Source organism: Schistocerca nitens, chromosome 3 (genome assembly GCF_023898315.1).
Source record: "Schistocerca nitens isolate TAMUIC-IGC-003100 chromosome 3, iqSchNite1.1, whole genome shotgun sequence".
Taxonomy (NCBI): domain Eukaryota; kingdom Metazoa; phylum Arthropoda; class Insecta; order Orthoptera; family Acrididae; genus Schistocerca; species Schistocerca nitens.
Genome location: NC_064616.1, coordinates 406427481 through 406448126, shown reverse-complemented (window position 1 = coordinate 406448126; position 20646 = coordinate 406427481). Strand labels below are relative to the sequence as shown.

At 42.9% G+C, this 20646-nt stretch overlaps 1 protein-coding gene across 1 annotated transcript in view; it reads right to left on the bottom strand.

Moving 5' to 3' along the window:
• The window catches only part of LOC126248343 (F-box/LRR-repeat protein 5-like), a 139276-nt gene that overhangs the window by 19932 nt on the left and 98698 nt on the right, over positions 1 to 20646 (bottom strand). Inside the window, exon 4 of the mRNA XM_049949252.1 lies at positions 8109 to 8229. Coding sequence (XP_049805209.1) covers positions 8109 to 8229 — 121 coding nt within the window. The remainder of the gene's footprint in view (positions 1 to 8108; positions 8230 to 20646) is intronic.

Here is a 20646-nt window from a genome sequence, read left to right as displayed (position 1 = left end):
CTCCATTGGTAATGCTGGAATTCAATATGATGTTGGCCCACTCTTAGTCTTGATGACGGCCTCCACTCTTGCAGGCATACACCTGCACCAGAAGGTTTCTTGGGGAATAGCAGCCCATTCTCCACGGAGTGCTGCACTGAGGAGAGGTATTGATGTCATCGGTGAAGCCTGGCACGAAGTCGGTGTTCCAAAACATCCCAAAGGTGTTCTATAGGACTCAGGTCAGGACTCTGTGCAGGCCAGTCCATTACAGTGATGTTATTGTCATGTAGCCACTCCGCCACATGCCGTGCATTATGAACAGGTCCTCGATCGCATTGAAAGATGCAATCACCATCCCTGAATTGCTCTTCAACAGTGGGGAGCAAGAAAGTGCTTAAAACATCAATGTAGGCCTATGCTGTGATAGTGCCATGCGAAACAACAAGGGCTGCAAGCCCACTTCATGTTACATACAACCACACCATAACACCACTGCCTCCGAATTTTACTGCTGGCACTACAAACGCTACCAGATGATGTTCACCAGGCATTCGCCATACCCACACCCTGCCATCGGATTGCCACATTGTGTACCATGATTCGTCACTCCGTACAAAATTTTTCCACTGTTCAATTGTCCAATGTTTACGCTCCTTACATCAGGTGAGGCGTCATTTGGCATTTAATAGCATGATGTGTGGCTTATGAGCAGCCGCTTGACTACGAAATCCAAGTTTTCTCACCTCATGCCTAACTGCCACAGTACTTGAGGTGAATCCTGATGAAATTTGGTTTTCCTGTGTGATGGTGTGGATAGATGTCTGCCTGTTACACATTACGACCCTCTTTAACTGTCGACAGTCTGTGTCAGTGAACACAAAAGGTCGGCCTGTACGATTTTGTGCTGAACGTGTCCCTTCACATTTCCACTTCACTATCACATCAGAAACAGTGCCCCATGGAATGTTTATGAGTGCTGTAATCTCGTGTTTAGATGTGTGACACAAGTGACACCTAATCACCTGGCCACGTTCCAAGTCCATGATTTCCGCAGAGGGCCCCACTCTGCTCTCCCACAATGTCTAATGACTACTGAGGTTGCTGATATGGAGTACCTGGTATTAGGTGGCAACACAATGCACCTAATATGAAAAATGCATGTTTTTGGGGGTGTAGAATGAAATCTGTATTAATAAAGAAACTGTAGAACCGTCACGTCTGTCTGAACACATTAATCTCCTAATCTGCTAGATGAATTTTCACGTGGTTTTCACTGGTAACTCGAGCATAGCTGATCTAGCTCAGGCCCTGCTAAGTCACTGGAGGGAGTTGGCACACATCTGCACACACATCACCCAATTCCCATAAATTCCATGGAAAGTGGCGGGGGGCGAAGAGCTCTGATGCCCCATTCAATCACATCCCAGGTGTGTTCAATCGGGTTCAGATGTGGTGAGTTGGGGGGGGGGGGGGTGGGTGGTCATCAGCACATCAATTGGAACTCGTCACTGTGTTCCTTGGAGCATTCCATCCCACTCCTGGCCTTGTGACATGGCACATTATCTGGCTGAAAAATGCCAGTGCCATTAGGAAATATGATCATCACAAAGGGGTGTATATGGCTTGCAAGCAGTGTACGATACTCCTTGGCCATCATGGTGTCTTGCACAAGCTCCACTGGAGCCATGAATGCCCACGTGAATGTACCCCAGAGTATAATGGAGCCGCCACCAGCTTGTCTCCGTCCCACAACAGAGATGTCAACAAGCCGTTCCCCTGGAAGACGATGGATTCACACCTTTCCATTGGCCTGATGTAGGTATCAGGAGTCACAGACCATACAATGCCCTGCCACTGTAACAACATCCAGTGCTGATGGTCATGTGTCCATGATTTCAGTCATAGTTGCCGATGTTGTGGGGTTAACATTGGCACATGCTTGGGTCACCAGCTGTGGAGGCACATCATTAGGAGTGTTCGGTGCACTGTGTGTTCAGACGCACTTATATTCCGCCCAGCATTAAAGACTGATGTTATTTCCGCCATAGAATGCTGCCTGTCCTGTTTTATCCATCTGGCCATCCAACAACATTTGACATCTGTAATGAGATGTGGCCACCTAGCCGCAAAATGTCTGGACAGGGTTTTACCTTGGTTTTGCCATGTGTTGAAGAAACTCACCACAGCACCTTTGAATACCTGACAAGTTGTGCAGTTTCTGAACTGCTCTTTCTGAGCCCTTGGGCCATCACAAATCTGCCATTGGTCAAACGCACATAGATTCCCATTCTACACATGGACAGCATGTTCACAAATACTACATGCACTATGTGTGCACTTGACTAGCAGTCATTCCTTGCCAGGTGATGCTGTTATTGCCTGGACGGATCTATATTGATAGTAGGTCAGTGTTTATAGTGTTCTGGCCAATCAATGTACAGGCTTTAGTTCATCAAAATATGAAGATGGGAAAAAGATATAGTTTCAAATTTTATCCAAGATCAACTGCTCAACTTACTAGTTCGGATGTTTAATCATCGTAGCGCAGTATACCAAAGAACCAATAGATGGCACTGACAGTGTTTATTAACTCAGTGACAGATGTACTTTCGAAAGTTTACATCAGTGGCAGAATTAAGCGCCATAATCTTAACTTTATGAGTGCAAACAGCGAATTTACTTGGCTAGGATGTACAAACTTATTTCACTCTGTATATTAAAAAATTAACAACATTGCTTTGCACCTTTAGATACATTTTATTTATACTCTTTGCTAGGAAGAAACAAATTTATTAAGTTTGCTTTGCGATTTGTGGACCTACTCATTAAATTCTGATTTCATTTTGCTTATATATAAAAATGCCTAGGGAAACAGGTCTTTCTGAATACACCCGAACTGAGGACTATGTGATCTCAAGAACCCAATGAAGATTGTGCTGTGAGACTTTCTGTGGCTCGAGAACATCAGGTTTTAACTCGCTATTTGGAAACTACTCCTAAAGTGAGGTGTGATGTAACTCTTGAGAGCAACATGCATTAAATCACTCCTCAAGAAGCCTTCACTCACAGATGCTTGAAGTTAATTCTCTCCAACGTGACATCACAAAAGTGGAAATTCTGAGGGAAGATGGCACAGGTGAGCGAGTTTTTATATCCCGTATCCCACTTTTTCCTAACAGTTCACCATATGGCTTTAAGTGTGTACAATTCCCAGTGACCTTATGCAATGACCATAAACAAAGCACAAGGCCAGATGCTAAATTTTGTGAGCGTGGGTCTCAGTGTTAGTCGTTTTTCGCATGGCCGGCTCTATGTGGCTCTCTTCCATGTTAGTTGATGTGAACATGCTTTTTGTTCATGTCCCCAATCATACAAAGAAGCTTTACACATCAAAATAAATTCAACGCATGCAAATAAATATCCAGGGAAAGCCGGGTTCCTCAGCTACTTTAGTAATATAGAAAACTCAGTGTTCATGCTGCCAAAATTGCACAGACTGAACAATCAGTTTTTGACAGTCTTCATCTTTCTACTAAGCAGTAACAGACAACAATGACAATGATGTAATAAATATATCACCATTGTAGTCATCATCATCAGCAGAAATCACAGCAGTCCCATATGGGAGGGATAACAGCAAATGTTACCACCAGTTTTATCATACCTGCTATCTGAAATAACCCTCCTTGATTTAAATCCAAAACACAGTCACATATACTGTGTGAAACTACCTGTATCTTCATGAAGGAGGGATATGCACTATAAATATAGATAATAACAGTATATCCTATTTGCAGAGAAGTACTCGCATCTTCTTGGAACAGGTCTACAGTACTAAAGGACTGATTTCACATAATTTCTGAGGTAATATTTCTTCTTCTGTGTATTCCCAATGCCTGTGGAAAAGTTTATGTAATGCATTTAATTTGCATCAGTGCTGTACACAATTAAGTCTACATGTTATAGATTTTCTATGACCAAATCTTGTGCTGTTAAATGTATCTGTATTTGATTTCTTCCCAAACGATATTAAACAGGCCACACCACATTACATAAAAATGCAGCCCTTTTTTACCCTACCACAGGTCTATTTCATACCAAGCACTTGTTTCTCAACACTATATACTGTCCCTGTGGAAAAATACATTGCTTAAGGCTCAGTGAGAATGTGTATGCCATGATATCCCAATCCGCAATGTAAATGCCACACAGTCGTTTACACACACATTGACTGGTCTAGTCTTAATTTTAGAGGATATGGTTTCTCACTGCAGCACATGGAAAGTTATTCATTATTGGTGCTTTACAGTGTTACAAAACATAACTGACAGTCAACAGCATCCCAAGATCCAACTGGGGGGGGGGGGGGGGGGAGTAAGAAAAGCAGACGGGTGGAGGAGAGGGGGGGGGGACAGGAGTAGTTGGGAGTAGTTGACAAGTCATGTTACTTCATGATGGACTGTGGTCTAATTCTGAGCTTACATGACAAAAGTTTTTTCGTGTGCTTGCTACTACTCAGTATTGATTACATTTTCTGCCTTTCTTCAAAACGAAACTCAATTAATATGTCTGTGTGTGGCAGGGCAGCATATCAAATTTAGTTTGTAATGACTTTTTTGTATATAAAAAGAGGGGGGGGGGTGGGGAGCAGTAAAATGAATAACACTATGTTTCAATACATGATTCTATTATTGGCATTAGCATACTATTAATGCAATGGCTAGAGGCAAAATTTCTCCTTCAATATGATGTAAAAAGCAGCAGTGAAGAGAATGTATTTCATTTTCAGAACACTGTCAATGAGTTGCAGCAGCAACAGTTTATTTTCTTGTAATGTATATTTTATATTAACTTCAGATATAATATTTAATTAACTGTTTTATAACTTTGGATGCATCTGAAGCAAACAAGTGAAATAATACCTGGTAAAAAAACTCTGATCCTGCAAATAAATGACTTATCACACACCATGCACTGTTGTGCTACCAAAAATATCCATCACAGTAACTATAAATATAATTATTACTTTTGAATACATTATGGGCACAGCAGTGATCAATGTCTTATAAATAATTACTATTAAAAACAGTCTTGATCACGATTTATTTAACAAGGTGACCGGTTTCAACCACTACTGTGGTCATCTTCAGACCTATAAGTTGTATACAAAGCTCTAATTAGAGGGCTACATACATTAAACAAAATACATAAAGTTATAAAGCTATAAAACGTTGAATTACCATTGAGTAGGAACCTCTTTCTGTTGAAGAATCGCTACTGGAGAAACCAGTGCACGTCTTACTATATATAATGGAGGCTCCACCCACTTCTGACTGCATGATGTCATTATTAACCAATGAGTTATAAGTCGAATTACAATTTAAAATTTCTTAGTTAAAAGAACATTGTCAAGAATTAGAAATAAATACACACTAAACTTAGCTTATTAAACAGCTATTGTCAATTAAGAAGAGTTAAAAATATTTAAATATGTAGGAAAATGAACTTCGGTTTGGCAGTACATTGGTTGCCCTCTCAAGGCCTGTCAGTGAACCATTTGGAACCACTGGTTGCTATGGTGAAGCTAGACGCCGTTGCAAAGATGAAGCAGCATGCTTTTTTCACTGAAGTTATTGTAAGGTCGATAGTCGAACTAGTGATTGCCATGGTGAGGACAAACACCAGTGCAAAGATGTGGCAGCAGGCTTCTTTCCAAAGAAGTTGTTGCGAAGTAGAATGGCAAAGACTGTGGCGTCAGACGATGTATTATTGAGCAGCAACTTGACTTTATTGAAACGAAAAGAGTAAGCTACAATAATCTGTAGCTGACATGTATACTACATGCTGTCCAAATACGATACGAAGTAGTTGTCCGTATGTATGAAATATTATCTATGAAGTTGATATGTAGATTACATGTGCTTTTTTAAGGCATTGCTATTCCTCAAGTTATATGCCAGTAATATAAGCAAATAAAAATGAAAGAATTTAAAATTATAAAATTATGAGCCGGCGTCTAACTTCACCATAGCAACCAGTGGTTCCAAATGGTTCACTGACAGGCCTCGAGAGGGCAACCCATGTACTGCCAAACCGAAGTTCATTTTCCTACATATTTAAATATTTTTAACGCTTCTTAATTGACAATAGCTGTATAATAAGCTAAGTTTAGTGTGTATTTATTTCTAATTCTTGACAATGTTCTTTTAACTAAGAAATTTTAAATTGTAATTCGACTTATAACTCATTGGTTAATAATGACATCATGCAGTCAGAAGTGGGTGGAGCCTCCATTATACACTCCTGGAAATTGAAATAAGAACACCGTGAATTCATTGTCCCAGGAAGGGGAAACTTTATTGACACATTCCTGGGGTCAGATACATCACATGATCACACTGACAGAACCACAGGCACATAGACACAGGCAACAGAGCATGCACAATGTCGGCACTAGTACAGTGTATATCCACCTTTCGCAGCAATGCAGGCTGCTATTCTCCCATGGAGACGATCGTAGAGATGCTGGATGTAGTCCTGTGGAACAGCTTGCCATGCCATTTCCACCTGGCGCCTCAGTTGGACCAGCGTTCGTGCCGGACGTGCAGACCGCGTGAGACGACGCTTCATCCAGTCCCAAACATGCTCAATGGGGGACAGATCCGGACATCTTGCTGGCCAGGGTAGTTGACTTACACCTTCTAGAGCACGTTGGGTGACACGGGATACATGCGGACGTGCATTGTCCTGTTGGAACAGCAAGTTCCCTTGCCGGTCTAGGAATGGTAGAACGATGGGTTCGATGACGGTTTGGATGTACCGTGCACTATTCAGTGTCCCCTCGACGATCACCACTGGTGTACGGCCAGTGTAGGAGATCGCTCCCCACACCATGATGCCAGGTGTTGGCCCTGTGTGCCTCGGTCGTATGCAGTCCTGATTGTGGCGCTCACCTGCACGGCATGAAACACGCATACGACCATCATTGGCACCAAGGCAGAAGCGACTCTCATCGCTGAAGACGACACGTCTCCATTCGTCCCTCCATTCACGCCTGTCGCGACACCACTGGAGGCGGGCTGCACAATGTTGGGGCGTGAGCGGAAGACGGCCTAACGGTGTGCGGGACCGTAGCCCAGCTTCATGGAGACGGTTGCGAATGGTCCTCACCGATACCCCAGGAGCAAGTGTCCCTAATTTGCTGGGAAGTGGCGGTGCGGTCCCCTACGGCACTGCGTAGGATCCTACGGTCTTGGCGTGCATCCGTGCGTCGCTGCGGTCTGGTCCCAGGTCGACGGGCACGTGCACCTTCCGCCGACCACTGGCGACAACATCGATGTACTGTGGAGACCTCCCGCCCCACGTGTTGAGCAATTCGGCGGTACGTCCACCCGGCCTCCTGCATGCCCACTATACGCCCTCGCTCAAAGTCCGTCAACTGCACATACGGTTCACGTCCACGCTGTCGCGGCATGCTACCAGTGTTAAAGACTGTGATGGAGCTCCGTATGCCACGGCAAACTGGCTGACACTGACGGCGGCGGTGCACAAATGCTGCGCAGCTAGCGCCATTCGACGGCCAACACCGCGGTTCCTGGTGTGTCCGCTGTGCCGTGCGTGTGATCATTGCTTGTACAGCCCTCTCGCAGTGTCCGGAGCAAGTATGGTGGGTCTGACACACCGGTGTCAATGTGTTCTTTTTTCCATTTCCAGGAGTGTATATAGTAAGACGTGCACTGGTTTCTCCAGTAGCGATTCTTCAACAGAAAGAGGTTCCTACTCAATGGTAATTCAACGTTTTATAGCTTTATAACTTTATGTATTTTGTTTAATGTATGTAGCCCCCTAATTAGAGCTTTGTATACAACTTATAGGTCTGAAGATGACCACAGTAGTGGTTGAAACCGGTCACCTTGTTAAATAAATCGTGATCAAGACTGTTTTTAATAGTAATTAAATATAATTATATTACACGAAAGCAGTAGCATATCACACACTTGCAAGACACACTTTAACTATTCACTTTGGATGCCAGAAAGTGTTCATTTACTTGATCCAAAACAACTACTGAGAATCTGAATAAAGCAGATAATGAGGTAATATGAGAAGTAACTACAAGAACACACCCATGAATCACATAGAACTCCATTTCATCATCACAGAGCTGCCTTTCTGCTGGATGTGTATGATAACATGGAAGCCGTCCAGATTCAACATCACGGTGCGCTTCTTTAAACTCCCATAGGCCTGGAAATGGGACAGAACAGCTAAAATATATGTATAAAATTTGTTTCTGGAATACAATGTTGTCCTAATGCATTCGAATGGATGAAAAGAAATTGGGAAGCATTTAAGTTATCTCCAGTCCCATACTCTATTATTCATTACAAAGTAATTTATTCATATGAGGTTCCCATCCAACTGATAGATTAGTGTTCAAGATCCATTCACTGGTATGGTTTGAATATGCTGCAAATTTTACTTACAAGTTTGGTCCTGTGAATGCAAAATGCTACTACGATCTACCAAATGGCGTCCAAATGAAACTAGAGATGATTCAGTTTTTTTTTCTTAACACGATACATTATGATGAATCTCAAAGTAATGGATAGAATAAATACAGATCATAAATGACATATGAACTGCTACTAAGTGAGAAAGTTCTATGATGGCCAAATCACAATACTGCATGAAAAGGGTAGTCTATAAACACGAGAACAATGAGAAATCATAGTCAATTATTCAAGGTTAGGTTTCCACAAATTTTATAAAGAAAATTCCCCAAAGCTAGCACAATTACAGTTGGTTTTCATCCTCTATGGCATTAGTCATACACAGAAGCACCAAACAAACTGGTATAGACATGTTCATTTAAATAAAGAGATATGTAAACAGGCAGAATACAGCGGTGTGGTTGGCAATGCCTATATAACACAACAAGTGTCTGGCGCAGTTGTTAGATCGGTTACTGCTGCTAAAATGGCAGGTTATCAAGATTTAAGCGAGTTTGAATGTGGTGTTATAGTCAGTGCACGAGCAATGGGACACAGCATCTCTGACATAGTGATGAAGTGGGGATTTTCCCGTATGACCATTTAGGAGTGTATCGGGAATATGAGGAATCTGGTAAAACACCAAATCTCTGACATCACTGCAGCCAGAAATAGATCCTGCAAGAACGGGACCAATGATGACTGAAGAGAATCATTCAAAATTACAGAAGTGCAACCCTTTCGTAAACTGACGCAGATTTCAATTCTGCACCATCAACAATTGCCAGTGTGCAAACCATTCAATGAAACATCAGCGATATGGGCTTTCGGAGATGAATGCCCACTCGTGTGCCATTGATGACTGCACAACACAAAGCTTTATGCCTCGCCTGACACCGTCAACCCTGACATTGGACAGTTGATGACTGGAAACATATTGCCTGGTCCGACGAGTCTCATTTCAAATTGTATGTAACTGATTGACGTGTACGGGTATGGAAACAACCTCATAAATCCATGGACCCTGCATGTCAGCAGGGGACTGTTCAAGCTGGTGGAGGCTCTGTAATGGTGTGGGGTGTGTGCAGTTGGAGTGATATGGGACCCCTGATATGTCTAGATACGAATGCAACAGGTGACACTTACGTAAGCATCCTGTCTGATCACCTGGATTTTGGAGTTTGGATGACAGATACGGGAATGGAATTTCTTGCCGGAGCAACCGTATAGCAGAGTTCATCAGTCATAGTTAGTGCAGATTGGTAGCAAGCCAGTATCTAGGCACCCCATTACCAGATACTTCCAATGGGTGAGAGATCTGGAGAGCGTAATGACCACATAAACAGTCTAACACTAACTTGGTGGGTCAGGGCAGCATTCTGCCAGACTTAGGCAATTCCAGAAGGACACTGTGATACCCCACACGTCCAGAATTGCTACAGAATGGCTCCAAGAACACTCTTCCGAGTTTGAACACTACTGCTGGCCACCAAACTCCCCAGACATGAACATTATTGAGCATATCTAGGATGCTTTGTAACATACTGTTCATAAGATATCTCCATCCCCTCATACTTCATTGATTTATGGACAGCCCAGCCCTGCAGGATTCATGGTGCGAATTCCCTTCAGCACTACTTCAGACATTAGTCTGAGTCCACGCCATGTCGTGTTGCAACACTTCTGTGTACTCGTGGCGGCCCTACACGATGTTAGGCAGATGTACCAGTTTCTTTGGGTCTTCCGTGTAGTTTAATCACACAAAATAATTTTATTAATCACTTAAGGACAAACTCCATAAATAAATACTTCTGCCCCCAAAATATGAAGCTATTATGTACTGACTACAATATCTTGCACTATCATACACAATATTCACAATTTTGGATAACAGTGTGATATATCAGATACTATACTTGGACAAAACAATCAGAAAATCAGTCAAGTGAGCCCTATATAATTTAGAGAGAGAGAGAGAGAGAGAGAGAGAGAGAGAGAGAGAGAGAGAGAGAGAGAGAGAGAGAGAGGGGGGGGGGAGGGGAAGGAGAGTTGTCTAACACAGCTTGGTGTACAATTCTCCTTATTTAAGTATGTAATTAGACTCTTGAATGATATGGGTTATTGTTCAACTATTAGAGTTTGGTGCTAGTTGTCATTCTGACATGACAAAAGGTGATGTAATGTCTATACTTCAATTAAAATAACTTTGCAATTGATACTTCAGCAAGTCAAGTGGGATCAAGTGTCAGCGATCCACAATTCATTCTCAGGCTCCATGTATTCATTGTGTTGCCCTTTTGTAGGTATATGAAAAGCATGGGTAGTTACAGGTAGAGGGGTAAGAGTCACACGTCAGTGCTGTACACAAGCTGGCACCACTGACGCCTATCAGTCACAATGCAAACTTATTTTATGCATGCTATAATTTACTACAATCTGTGGAATGGCGACTCATCGATGTAACACACAATGTGAGCCAACAGTGTCGTCCTAACCGCCGTCTGCTTCACGTCTGCTGTGCAGCGAGCTACCTTAATTTAAGTATTAACTGTATTTTTCTTACTTGTCACTTCTTCTTCTGAGTGTTTTGCTTTTAGGAAGCTTTAATTGTCGAGTGCTATTAATAGTGTTCCATAGATTTCGTGTTTGTTTTGAATAAAGTCAGAGAGAGTCCCTTTAGTCAACCATAGTGCCAGTAGTGCTAGTGTTTGTTTTCAATACAGTCCAGAGACAGGTAGTGCTATTTTCATTGTTTTCTACAAGAAGTGGCTAGCACTCACAGTTTAGTCAATAATCGGCCGCCTTTAGTGAATTAGCAGTCTAGTTAAAAGTTGTTAACTCTCTTCAGTAAATTGATTCCTTAGGATGGATAGGATGTGCGACTGCTGTGTACGGACGCAGGAGGAGCTGGCCACTGTTCGCGAACAGCTGAACGTGTTGATGGCCGCGGTCAGCTGTCTTCAGGCTGCTGCCTCGGAGTGTAGCGGCAGTGGGGAGTCTGGTGCGTCGCAAGGTACACCCCAGGTGTTACTTGCTTCACCCACTGTCCCTGCTGTTGAGACATCTTCGTGGGTACCGTGCGCGGTTGGGCCACCCTCTCCCCAATGGGAGTGGCGGGTTCAGCGGCGCTCGCGGCGCACGAGGCGGAGGGTAAATATGGAGGCTGGCCGCGTGGCATCGCCCGCTCTGCCTGTGAGTGGACATGTGGCTGCTCCTTCAGCAAGGTCCGAGCAGGCACACGGGTGGAGGGGTTTATTAGTTATTGGGAGCTCCAACGTTAGGTAGGTGATGGAGCCCCTTAGGGAAATAGCGGAAAGGTCGGGGAAGAAGGCCAGTGTTCACTCTGTCTGCTTGCCGGGGGGGGTCTCATCCGAGATGTGGAGGAGGACCTGCCGGTGGCGATAGAGAGCACTGGGTGCACCCGACTGCAAATTGTTGCTCATGTTGGCACCAATGACTCCTGCCGTCTGGGTTCAGAGGTCATCCTCAGTTCGTACAGGCAGTTAGCGGAATTGGTGAAGGCGGAAAGCCTCGCTCGCAGGGTGGAATCTGAGCTAACTATTTGTAGTATCGTTCCCAGAACCAATCGCGGTCCTCTGGTTTGGAGCCGAGTGGAAGGCTTATTAAACCAGAGGCTCAGACGATTCTGCTGAGATCTGGGGTGCAAATTTCTCGACCTCCGCTATCGGGTGGAGAAATGTAGGGTCTCCCTGAATAGGTCAGGCGTGCACTACATGCAGGAAACAGCTACAAGGGTAGCGGAGTACATGTGGAGTGCACATGGAGGTTTTTTAGGTTAGAGAATTCCCTCCCTAGGCCCGACAAGACGCCTCCTGAGAGGCGGCAAGATAGGAGTAGGAAAAATGCAACAGAGAATAACAATATTAATGTGCTAATAGTAAACTGCAGGAGCGTCTATAGAAAGGTCCCAGAACTGCTCTCATTAATAAATGGTCACAACGCCCATGTAGTACTAGGGACAGAAAGTTGGCTGAAACCAGACGTAAAAAGTAATGAAATCCTAAACTCAGATTGGAATGTATACCGCAGAGACAGGTTGGACAGTGAAGGGGGAGGCGTGTTTATAGCAATAAGAAGTGCAATAGTGTCGAAGGAAATTGACGGAGATCCGAAATGTGAAATAATTTGGCTGAAGGTCACGGTTAAAGTAGGCTCAGACATGGTAATTTGATGTCTCTATAGGCCCAATGGCTCAGGAGCTGTTGTGGCTGAGCACCTGAAGGATAATTTGGAAAATATTTCGAGTAGATTTCCCCACATGTTATAGTTCTGGGTGGAGATTTTAATTTGCCGGATATAGACCGGGAGACTCAAATGTTCATAACGGGTGGCAGGGACAAAGAATCCAGTGAAATTTTTTAAAGTGCTTTATCTGAAAACTACCTTCAGCAGTTAAACAGAGAACCGACTCGCGGCGATAACATATTAGACTTTCTGGTGACAAACAGACCCGAACTATTTGAAACAGTTAACGCAGAACAGGGAATCAGCGATCATAAATCGGTTATGGCATCGATGATTTCAGCCGTAAATAGAAATATTAAAAAAGGTAGGAAGATTTTTCTGTTTAGCAAAAGTGACAAAAAGCAGATTTCTGAGTACCTGACGGCTCAACACAAAAGTTTTGTCTCAAGTACAGATAGTGTTGAGGATCAGTGGACAAAGTTCAAAACCATCATACAATATGCGTTAGATGAGTATGTGCCAAGCAAGATCATAAGAGATGGAAAAGAGCCACTGTGGTACAACAACCGAGTTAGAAAACTTCTGTGGAAGCAAAGGGAACTTCACATCAAACATAAACATAGCCAAAGCCTTGCAGACAAACAAAAATTACGCGAAGTGAAATGTAGTGTGAGGAGCGCTATGCGAGAGGCGTTCAATGAATTCGAAAGTAAAGTTCTATGTACTGACTTGGCAGAAAATCCTAAGAAATTTTGGTCTTGTGTCAAAGCGGTAGGTGGATCAAAACAAAATGTCCTGACACTCTGTGACCAAAATGGTACTGAAACAGAGGATGACAGACAAAAGGCCGAAATACTAAATGTCTTTTTCCAAAGCTGTTTAACAGAGGAAGACTGCACTGTAGTTTCTTCTCTAGATTGTCGCACAGATGACAAAATGGTAGAGATCGAAATAGACGACATAGGGATAGAGAAACAATTAAAATCGCTCAAAAGAGGAAAGGCCGCTGGACCTGATGGGATACCACTTCGATTTTACACAGAGTACGCGAAGGAACTTGCCCCCCTTCTTGCAGCGGTGTACCATAGGTCTCTAGAAGAGCGTAGCGTTCCAAAGGATTGGAAAAGGGCACAGGTCATCCCAGTTTTCAAGAAGGGACGTCGAACAGATGTGCAGAACTATAGACCTATATCTCTAACGTCGAACAGTTGTAGAATTTTGGAACATGTATTATGTTCGAGTATAATTACTTTTCCGGAGACTAGAAATGTAGGAATCAGCATGGGTTTCGAAAAAGACGGTCGTGTGAAATCCAGCTCGTGCTATTCGTCCACAAGACTCAGAGGGCCATAGACACGGGTTCACAGGTAGATGCCGTGTTTCTTGACTTCCGCAAGGCGTTCGATACAGTTCCCCTCCCCACAGTCGTTTAATGAACAAAGTAAGAGCATATGGACTATCAGACCAATTGTGTGATTGGATTGAGGAGTCCCTAGATAACAGAACGCAGCATGTCATTCTCAATGGAGAGGAGTCTTCCGAAGTAAGAGTGATTTCAGGTGTGCCGCAGGGGAGTGTCATAGGACCGTTGCTATTCACAATATACATAAATGACCTGGTGGATGACATCGGAAGTTCACTGAGGCTTTTTGCAGATGATGCTGTGGTATATCGAGAGGTTGTAACAATGGAAAATTGTACTGAAATGTAGGAGGATCTGCAGCGAATTGACGCATGGTGCAGGGAATGGCAATTGAATCTCAATGTAGACAAGTGTAATGTGCTGCGAATACATAGAACGATAGATCCCTTATCTTTTAGCTACAAAATAGCAGGTCAGCAACTGGAAGCAGTTAATTCCATAAATTATCTGGGAGTACGCATTAGGAGTGATTTAAAATGGAATGATCATATAAAGTTGATCGTCGGTAAAGCAGATGCCAGACTGAGATTCATTGGAAGAATCCTAAGGAAATGCAATCCGAAAACAAAGGAAGTAGGTTACAGTACACTTGTTCGCCCACTGCTTGAATACTGCTCAGCAGTGTGGGATCCGTACCAGATAGGGTTGATAGAAGAGATAGAGAAGATCCAACGGAGAGCAGCGCGCTTCGTTACAGAATCATTTAGTAATCGTGAAAGCATTACGGAGATGATAGATAAACTCCAGTGGAAGACTCTGCAGGAGAGACGCTCAGTAGCTCAGTACGGGCTTTTGTCAAAGTTTCGAGAACATACCTTCACTGAAGAGTCAAGCAGTATATTGCTCCCTCCTACGTGTATCTCGCAAAGAGACCATGAGGATAAAATCAGAGAGATTAGAGCCCACACAGAAGCATACCGACAATCCTTCTTTCCACGAACAATACGAGACTGGAATAGAAGGGAGAACCGATAGAGGTACTCAGGGTACCCTCCGCCACACACCGTCAGGTGGCTTGCGGAGTATGGATGTAGATGTAGATGGATTGAGATCTTTCGTGTTTCATAATTTTTGCTATAAAGAGGCACGAAGAAATTAAAGACATCGGCTGCCAGTGGGCATTGATTTGTATCAATAGGGCAAGTTGAAAATTTGTGCCGGACTGGGATTCAAACCTGGGTCTGCTGTTTACTACGCAGGTATGGTGACCATTACCCCATCTGGACACTATCGTCACCACAGCTGCATTGACTAGCATAGTATGGTTCCCTTCAGATCCAAATTCTCAACTTACACGGCACACTATGATGTAGCACCCCTGCTCATTAGCCTCATTGGACGCACTATCTCACTGATTACCATAAGAGTTCAAGCTTGTTGTGCACCTGCACTGGAGAGATCACTGGCCGTCATCACCTTAATTATACATGTAGTGTCTGTCTTTTGGACATAGTTATAGAGATTAAGTTTCTGGATTTTTTGAATAACATGCTAAAAGTAAAGATATTAGATGTGGTTGCTATAATTAAGAATATTGGAAAGTTTGTTACAGGATTCCAATCGAAAGGTCAATGTACACAGGTAAAAAAAGAAAAGAGAGATCGGCACTTTGCAGACAGCAATTCTGTTCAACAGTTTAACTTCTGTTAGAACAATTTTCAACAAACTGACAAAAATGGAATAACTTACAAAGTAAAATGACAGTGCCACTGGAAAACACACATGATATTAATTTCCCCAAGCACAGCAGTTGGCAGTTATGTACAATACCAAAACAATGTAATGTATTTTCATGGGTAAACGTCTTTCCACAGGTGTATTATCCGACAATACTCTAAGTGTGATTCTTTCCAGCGATTCATCAACAGGATTTTGAATGATACCTTAATTCTTATACAACAGGAAACTGCAGCTGATGATGTTTGAAACATCCAGCCTAAAACAAAAATTTGTCTTATAAATATTAAAACCATTTGTAATCACAGTAACAATTTCCACAAAGCCATTGGTACGATGATAATTCTGGAAGGTTTGAAAATGATTGTGTTGTTATCCACCTCTGAAGGCTCACGGGGCCTGTTAGACACTATACTCTTCTCTTAGGATTGAACTGGCAACCTTCTCCAAGACCTTCACAATAGATGTTTCAGTATATCTATATTGTGCAAGCCACTGAACCATCGTTGGCAGAGGATACTTGGTACATATATTTGTAACTATCTGTCCTACTCCATTTATATATTAAGAGGGAAAAATAGTTTTATATGTATATACCTCAGTAGGTGCCTTGATCTTTCTTTTCTACTGTCATTGTTCCAAATTGAGACATACAGTGGAGCCACTAGGACTGTTGCATAGTTTTCCCCGAGTAGTAGTTCTCTGAGTGTTTCCACATGAGAACAATGTCACTTTCTTCCCTAGATTCCAAATTAACATTGCCTAATCATCTCTGTTACACTGGCATCTTGTACACTGTCTCTTTTACAGAGGCACTGCCATTTTCCAGAATCCTCTCCACAAATATTTCTTCCATTTGTCTTTCCTATTATGTGTTTTAAACAGTTCATTCCAGTACACAGGGTGGTCAGGAACAGTTTGAAAAGCTTGCAAGGGTGTTGCAGGGTAGGCTGTGCTGAGGAATAATTGTTCAGAAAAGAAACTCAATACACTGTGCCATTTTGCAGGCCATTGTATGCACAAATTCAAGCAGCCCACCAGAGATGGTGTCACCGAACATGTTCTTAATTTCGATTCCTAAAACCAAACAAGAGAGTGATACAAAAATTGGACAAGGGACAGTAGTAAGGATTGAACTCTAGCCAAAGGCTGAGCAGTCTCGTGCACTATCCATCCTCATGCACTATCTTCTACGGTATGAGAACAAATGACACTAACTGTATTTGGCAAGCCACTTTAATTTGTAAAGACACTGGTTTGAATGGCTAACTTCTGTGCTAATTAATTCTGAAACAGTTCAGTGTACCAAATATTTTTCTGAACAATTATTTCTCAGTACAACCTACTACTCTGCAACATACATTGCTTCATAGTAAACTGAGGTGACAAAAGTCATGGGATAGTGATATGCAGATATTCAGATGGCGGTAGGATCACAAACACAAGGTATAAAAGGGCAGTACATTGGTGGAGCTGTCAAATTAACAGACTCTGAACGCGGAATGGTAGTTGGAGCTAGACACATGGGACATTCCACTTTGGAAATCATTAGGGAATAGAATATTCTGAGAACTACAGTGTCAAGATTGTGCCGAGAATACCAAATACCTCTCACCACAGACAATGCAGTGGCCGGTGGCCTTCACTTAATGACTAGGAGCAGAGAAATCGATGTGGGCCTTACAACACATGTATTCGTTACCACACTGCAGTGAAATTTGGCATTAATGGGCTCTGGCAGCAGACAACTGGTGTGAGTACTTTTGCTAACAGCATGACATTGACTGCAGTGCCTCTCTTGGGCTTGTGACCACATCAGTTGGACCCTAGATGATTGGAAAACTGTGGCCTGGTCAGATGAGCCCCGATTTGAGTTTGTAAGAGCTGATAAGTTGTGAGTGTGGCACAGACTCTACGGAGCCATGGAGCCAAGTCAACTAGGCACTATGCAAGCTGGTGTAGTCCTGTTTACATGGGATGTACTGGGTCCTCTCAACCAACCGAACCAATCGTTGACTGGAAATGGTTATGTTTGGCTGCTTGGAGACCATTTGCAGCTATTCATGGACTTTATGTTAGCAAAAAGTGGTGGAATTTTTATGGATGACAATGTGCCATGTCACTGGGCTGCAATTGTTCACGATTCATTTGAAGAACATTCTGGACAATTCAAGTGAATGATTTGGCCACCCTGAGCAACGAACATGAATCCCAAAAAAATGGTTCTGAGCACTATGCGACTTAACTTCTGAGGTCATCAGTCGCCTAGAACTTAGAACTAATTAAACATAACTACCCTAAGGACATCACACACATCCATGCCCGAGGCAGGATTCGAACCTGCGACCGTAGCAGTCATGCGGTTCCGGACTGAGCACCTAGAACCGCTAGACCACCGCGGCCGGCCATGAATCCCACTGAATGTTTATCGGACATAACTGCGTGGTCAGTTTGTGCACAGCTCCCCACACTGGCAACACCTTCGCAATTAGAGACAGCTATAGAGGCAGCATCACTAAATATTTCTGCAGGGGACTTCCAACGACTTGCTGAGTCCATGCCACATAAAGTTGCTACACTACATTGGGCAAAATGAGGTCCAAAATGATATTATGAGGCATACCTAAGTGTTTTACCCCTAGATATTTAAGAAATATGACAGGCCCTATAATTTTACCCCTGATTTTGTAATGGATACTACTGGGTTCTTTTATCTTTTTGTAGTTATTATTTTGCAATTGGAAACTGCAATGCATGATCCCACGATATACTGAGGAAGGCTGCCATCAAAGAGTAGGGCAGGCTTCAGCAGTAATGTATTGAGCATTTTGTGCACAGAATGCCTAAGAAGGCACAAGCGTATTCAATGCATAATGTGGAGCATTATGGTACTGAATGTTACCCAACAGCAATTTTTGATCCCACAGATGTGTACTTCTGAACAAAATGCCTTTATTTTAATTGTTGTTTTGTTTTTATTTCACAGTATTTTTTTATTTTCACATGACTTATTTTCATTTACTCCTTCCCCTGAATGTAAGGCAGATATGAGGGTAGTACACTCGTAGTCATATCATGCTTCCTTGGGGGCACGCTATGTTACTTTCACTTTTGTCGAACACTCACTGGCAAGTGTAATCTATTGTGTTCTATCAGCCAAACCTGTTCCAGCATAGGCATCAAACTACGTGTCCTTCATGAACATAATACCTTGCTTCTGAAAAGTGTTCGACACTGTACCATATTGTTAATATGGTAACTGTGATACTTGTATGGAATATCCTTACAAATATATTAGAATCTTCTTTCTCAATATTCTTTTGACAACAAATGGAAATCACTACTCACAGCTACCTGTTTAATAGAGGTAGAAGGAAACCTGCATTCTCAGCACAGTTCACTACATTCTGCTGTCTCTCCAATCGTAAATGGGACACTGGCCTGTGTACCTTGTTCAGTTGCCTGCTGAACTGATGTACAGGCAGTGACATCATTGGAACCTTCTGCCTTGTGGTTACCTGTGGTCAACAACATAACTACACAAGGCCTTTTTCAAGGCAACTGGGAGTCTTACGTCAACCCTGACAGTATATGCTACCACCTCAACAAGCTCAACTTAGCCTCTAGGCATCTATTATGAGTAATATTGCAAAACTTCCAGCACCATGGTGTGCAAAGAAGGTGGACAAGAGGAACATCTGGAACAGGATCTTTATCAATGGCACTGTCATATATCTAGAGTAAACCATGGAAACATGTACACTGAGAAAATGAGTAGTACGCCTAATGTTCCATTAAGAGATTCTACTGAGAATGTGAATGAATGATGCGAGAGAACTGTTGCTTCCCAATGAGTCAATGTGCTACAGAACTTTCTCAGATAACATTTGATGTAGTGTTATCAAGCAGCCAACTTATTAGGTACTGTCTGCATGATAGTGTAAAAAATTAACTTGGGTAGGGACTAAGTATATTGACAGATGAAGCTTGGGTGGGATCCAAACAAACACTCACTGCCATGTTGGAGGTTCTCATCTGGTAAATCAGCAACCATTCAGGTAACTCCATCACATGGACAGCCGCCACTGCCCCCGCACACCCCAGCATTAGAAGAATGACATGATGCCATCAAGACCGACCACCAGCAGGTGAAACCAGTGCCTGCAGAGGGTGCTGCCAACAAGGAACCTGCTCATATCCACGTGCCACGTGACAGGGAAATAGTTCCAACAGTATGCTGCCACAGGTTTCTACATAAGCTGTCGTCAGGACAGCACAAGTCTGTTAAGCTTCAAGAGCCTCTCCTGGTCCAAGCAATGGGTGCTACTCATCCCATTAAACAGGACTGCTCTCCAAGTCCATTGTTAGGGACAAATGCAACTGTCAGAAGTCACCTGTCTTTCTTCCTACAGACTCTCATGCCTGCTGATACTCACGAATGTTAGCTTCTACAGCAGCACAGTGTGTTCATAATTAGTGACATTATTCAGAATTGGATGTTCCAGCTGTTGGCCCCAAACTCAAGTACTATCTGGTTGAACCTAACCCAGAACTAAGACTTACAGGCCACGAACTTTTCATCCAGGCACTGATCATCGCTGAACTTAGTGTCTAGTAAGTGCTCATTCTCAACTTGGCTTCAGGTAGTGTTTAGTGCCAAAGGGAGCATACTGTCTGTGTTTTCTCGGTAAACTTAATCTCCAACAAGTGATCTCTGAGCTTAGTGCCAGATTGACCTTACTGTGATCCAGTGTTTCTTTAGTATCTGTGCCAGTACCTTTGTACCTATTGTGTTGCTCTTGTTATTGTATTCTTGGCCTTTATTTTCATACCATTGAAGCAGATGTTTTTGTTCATTAAATTTAT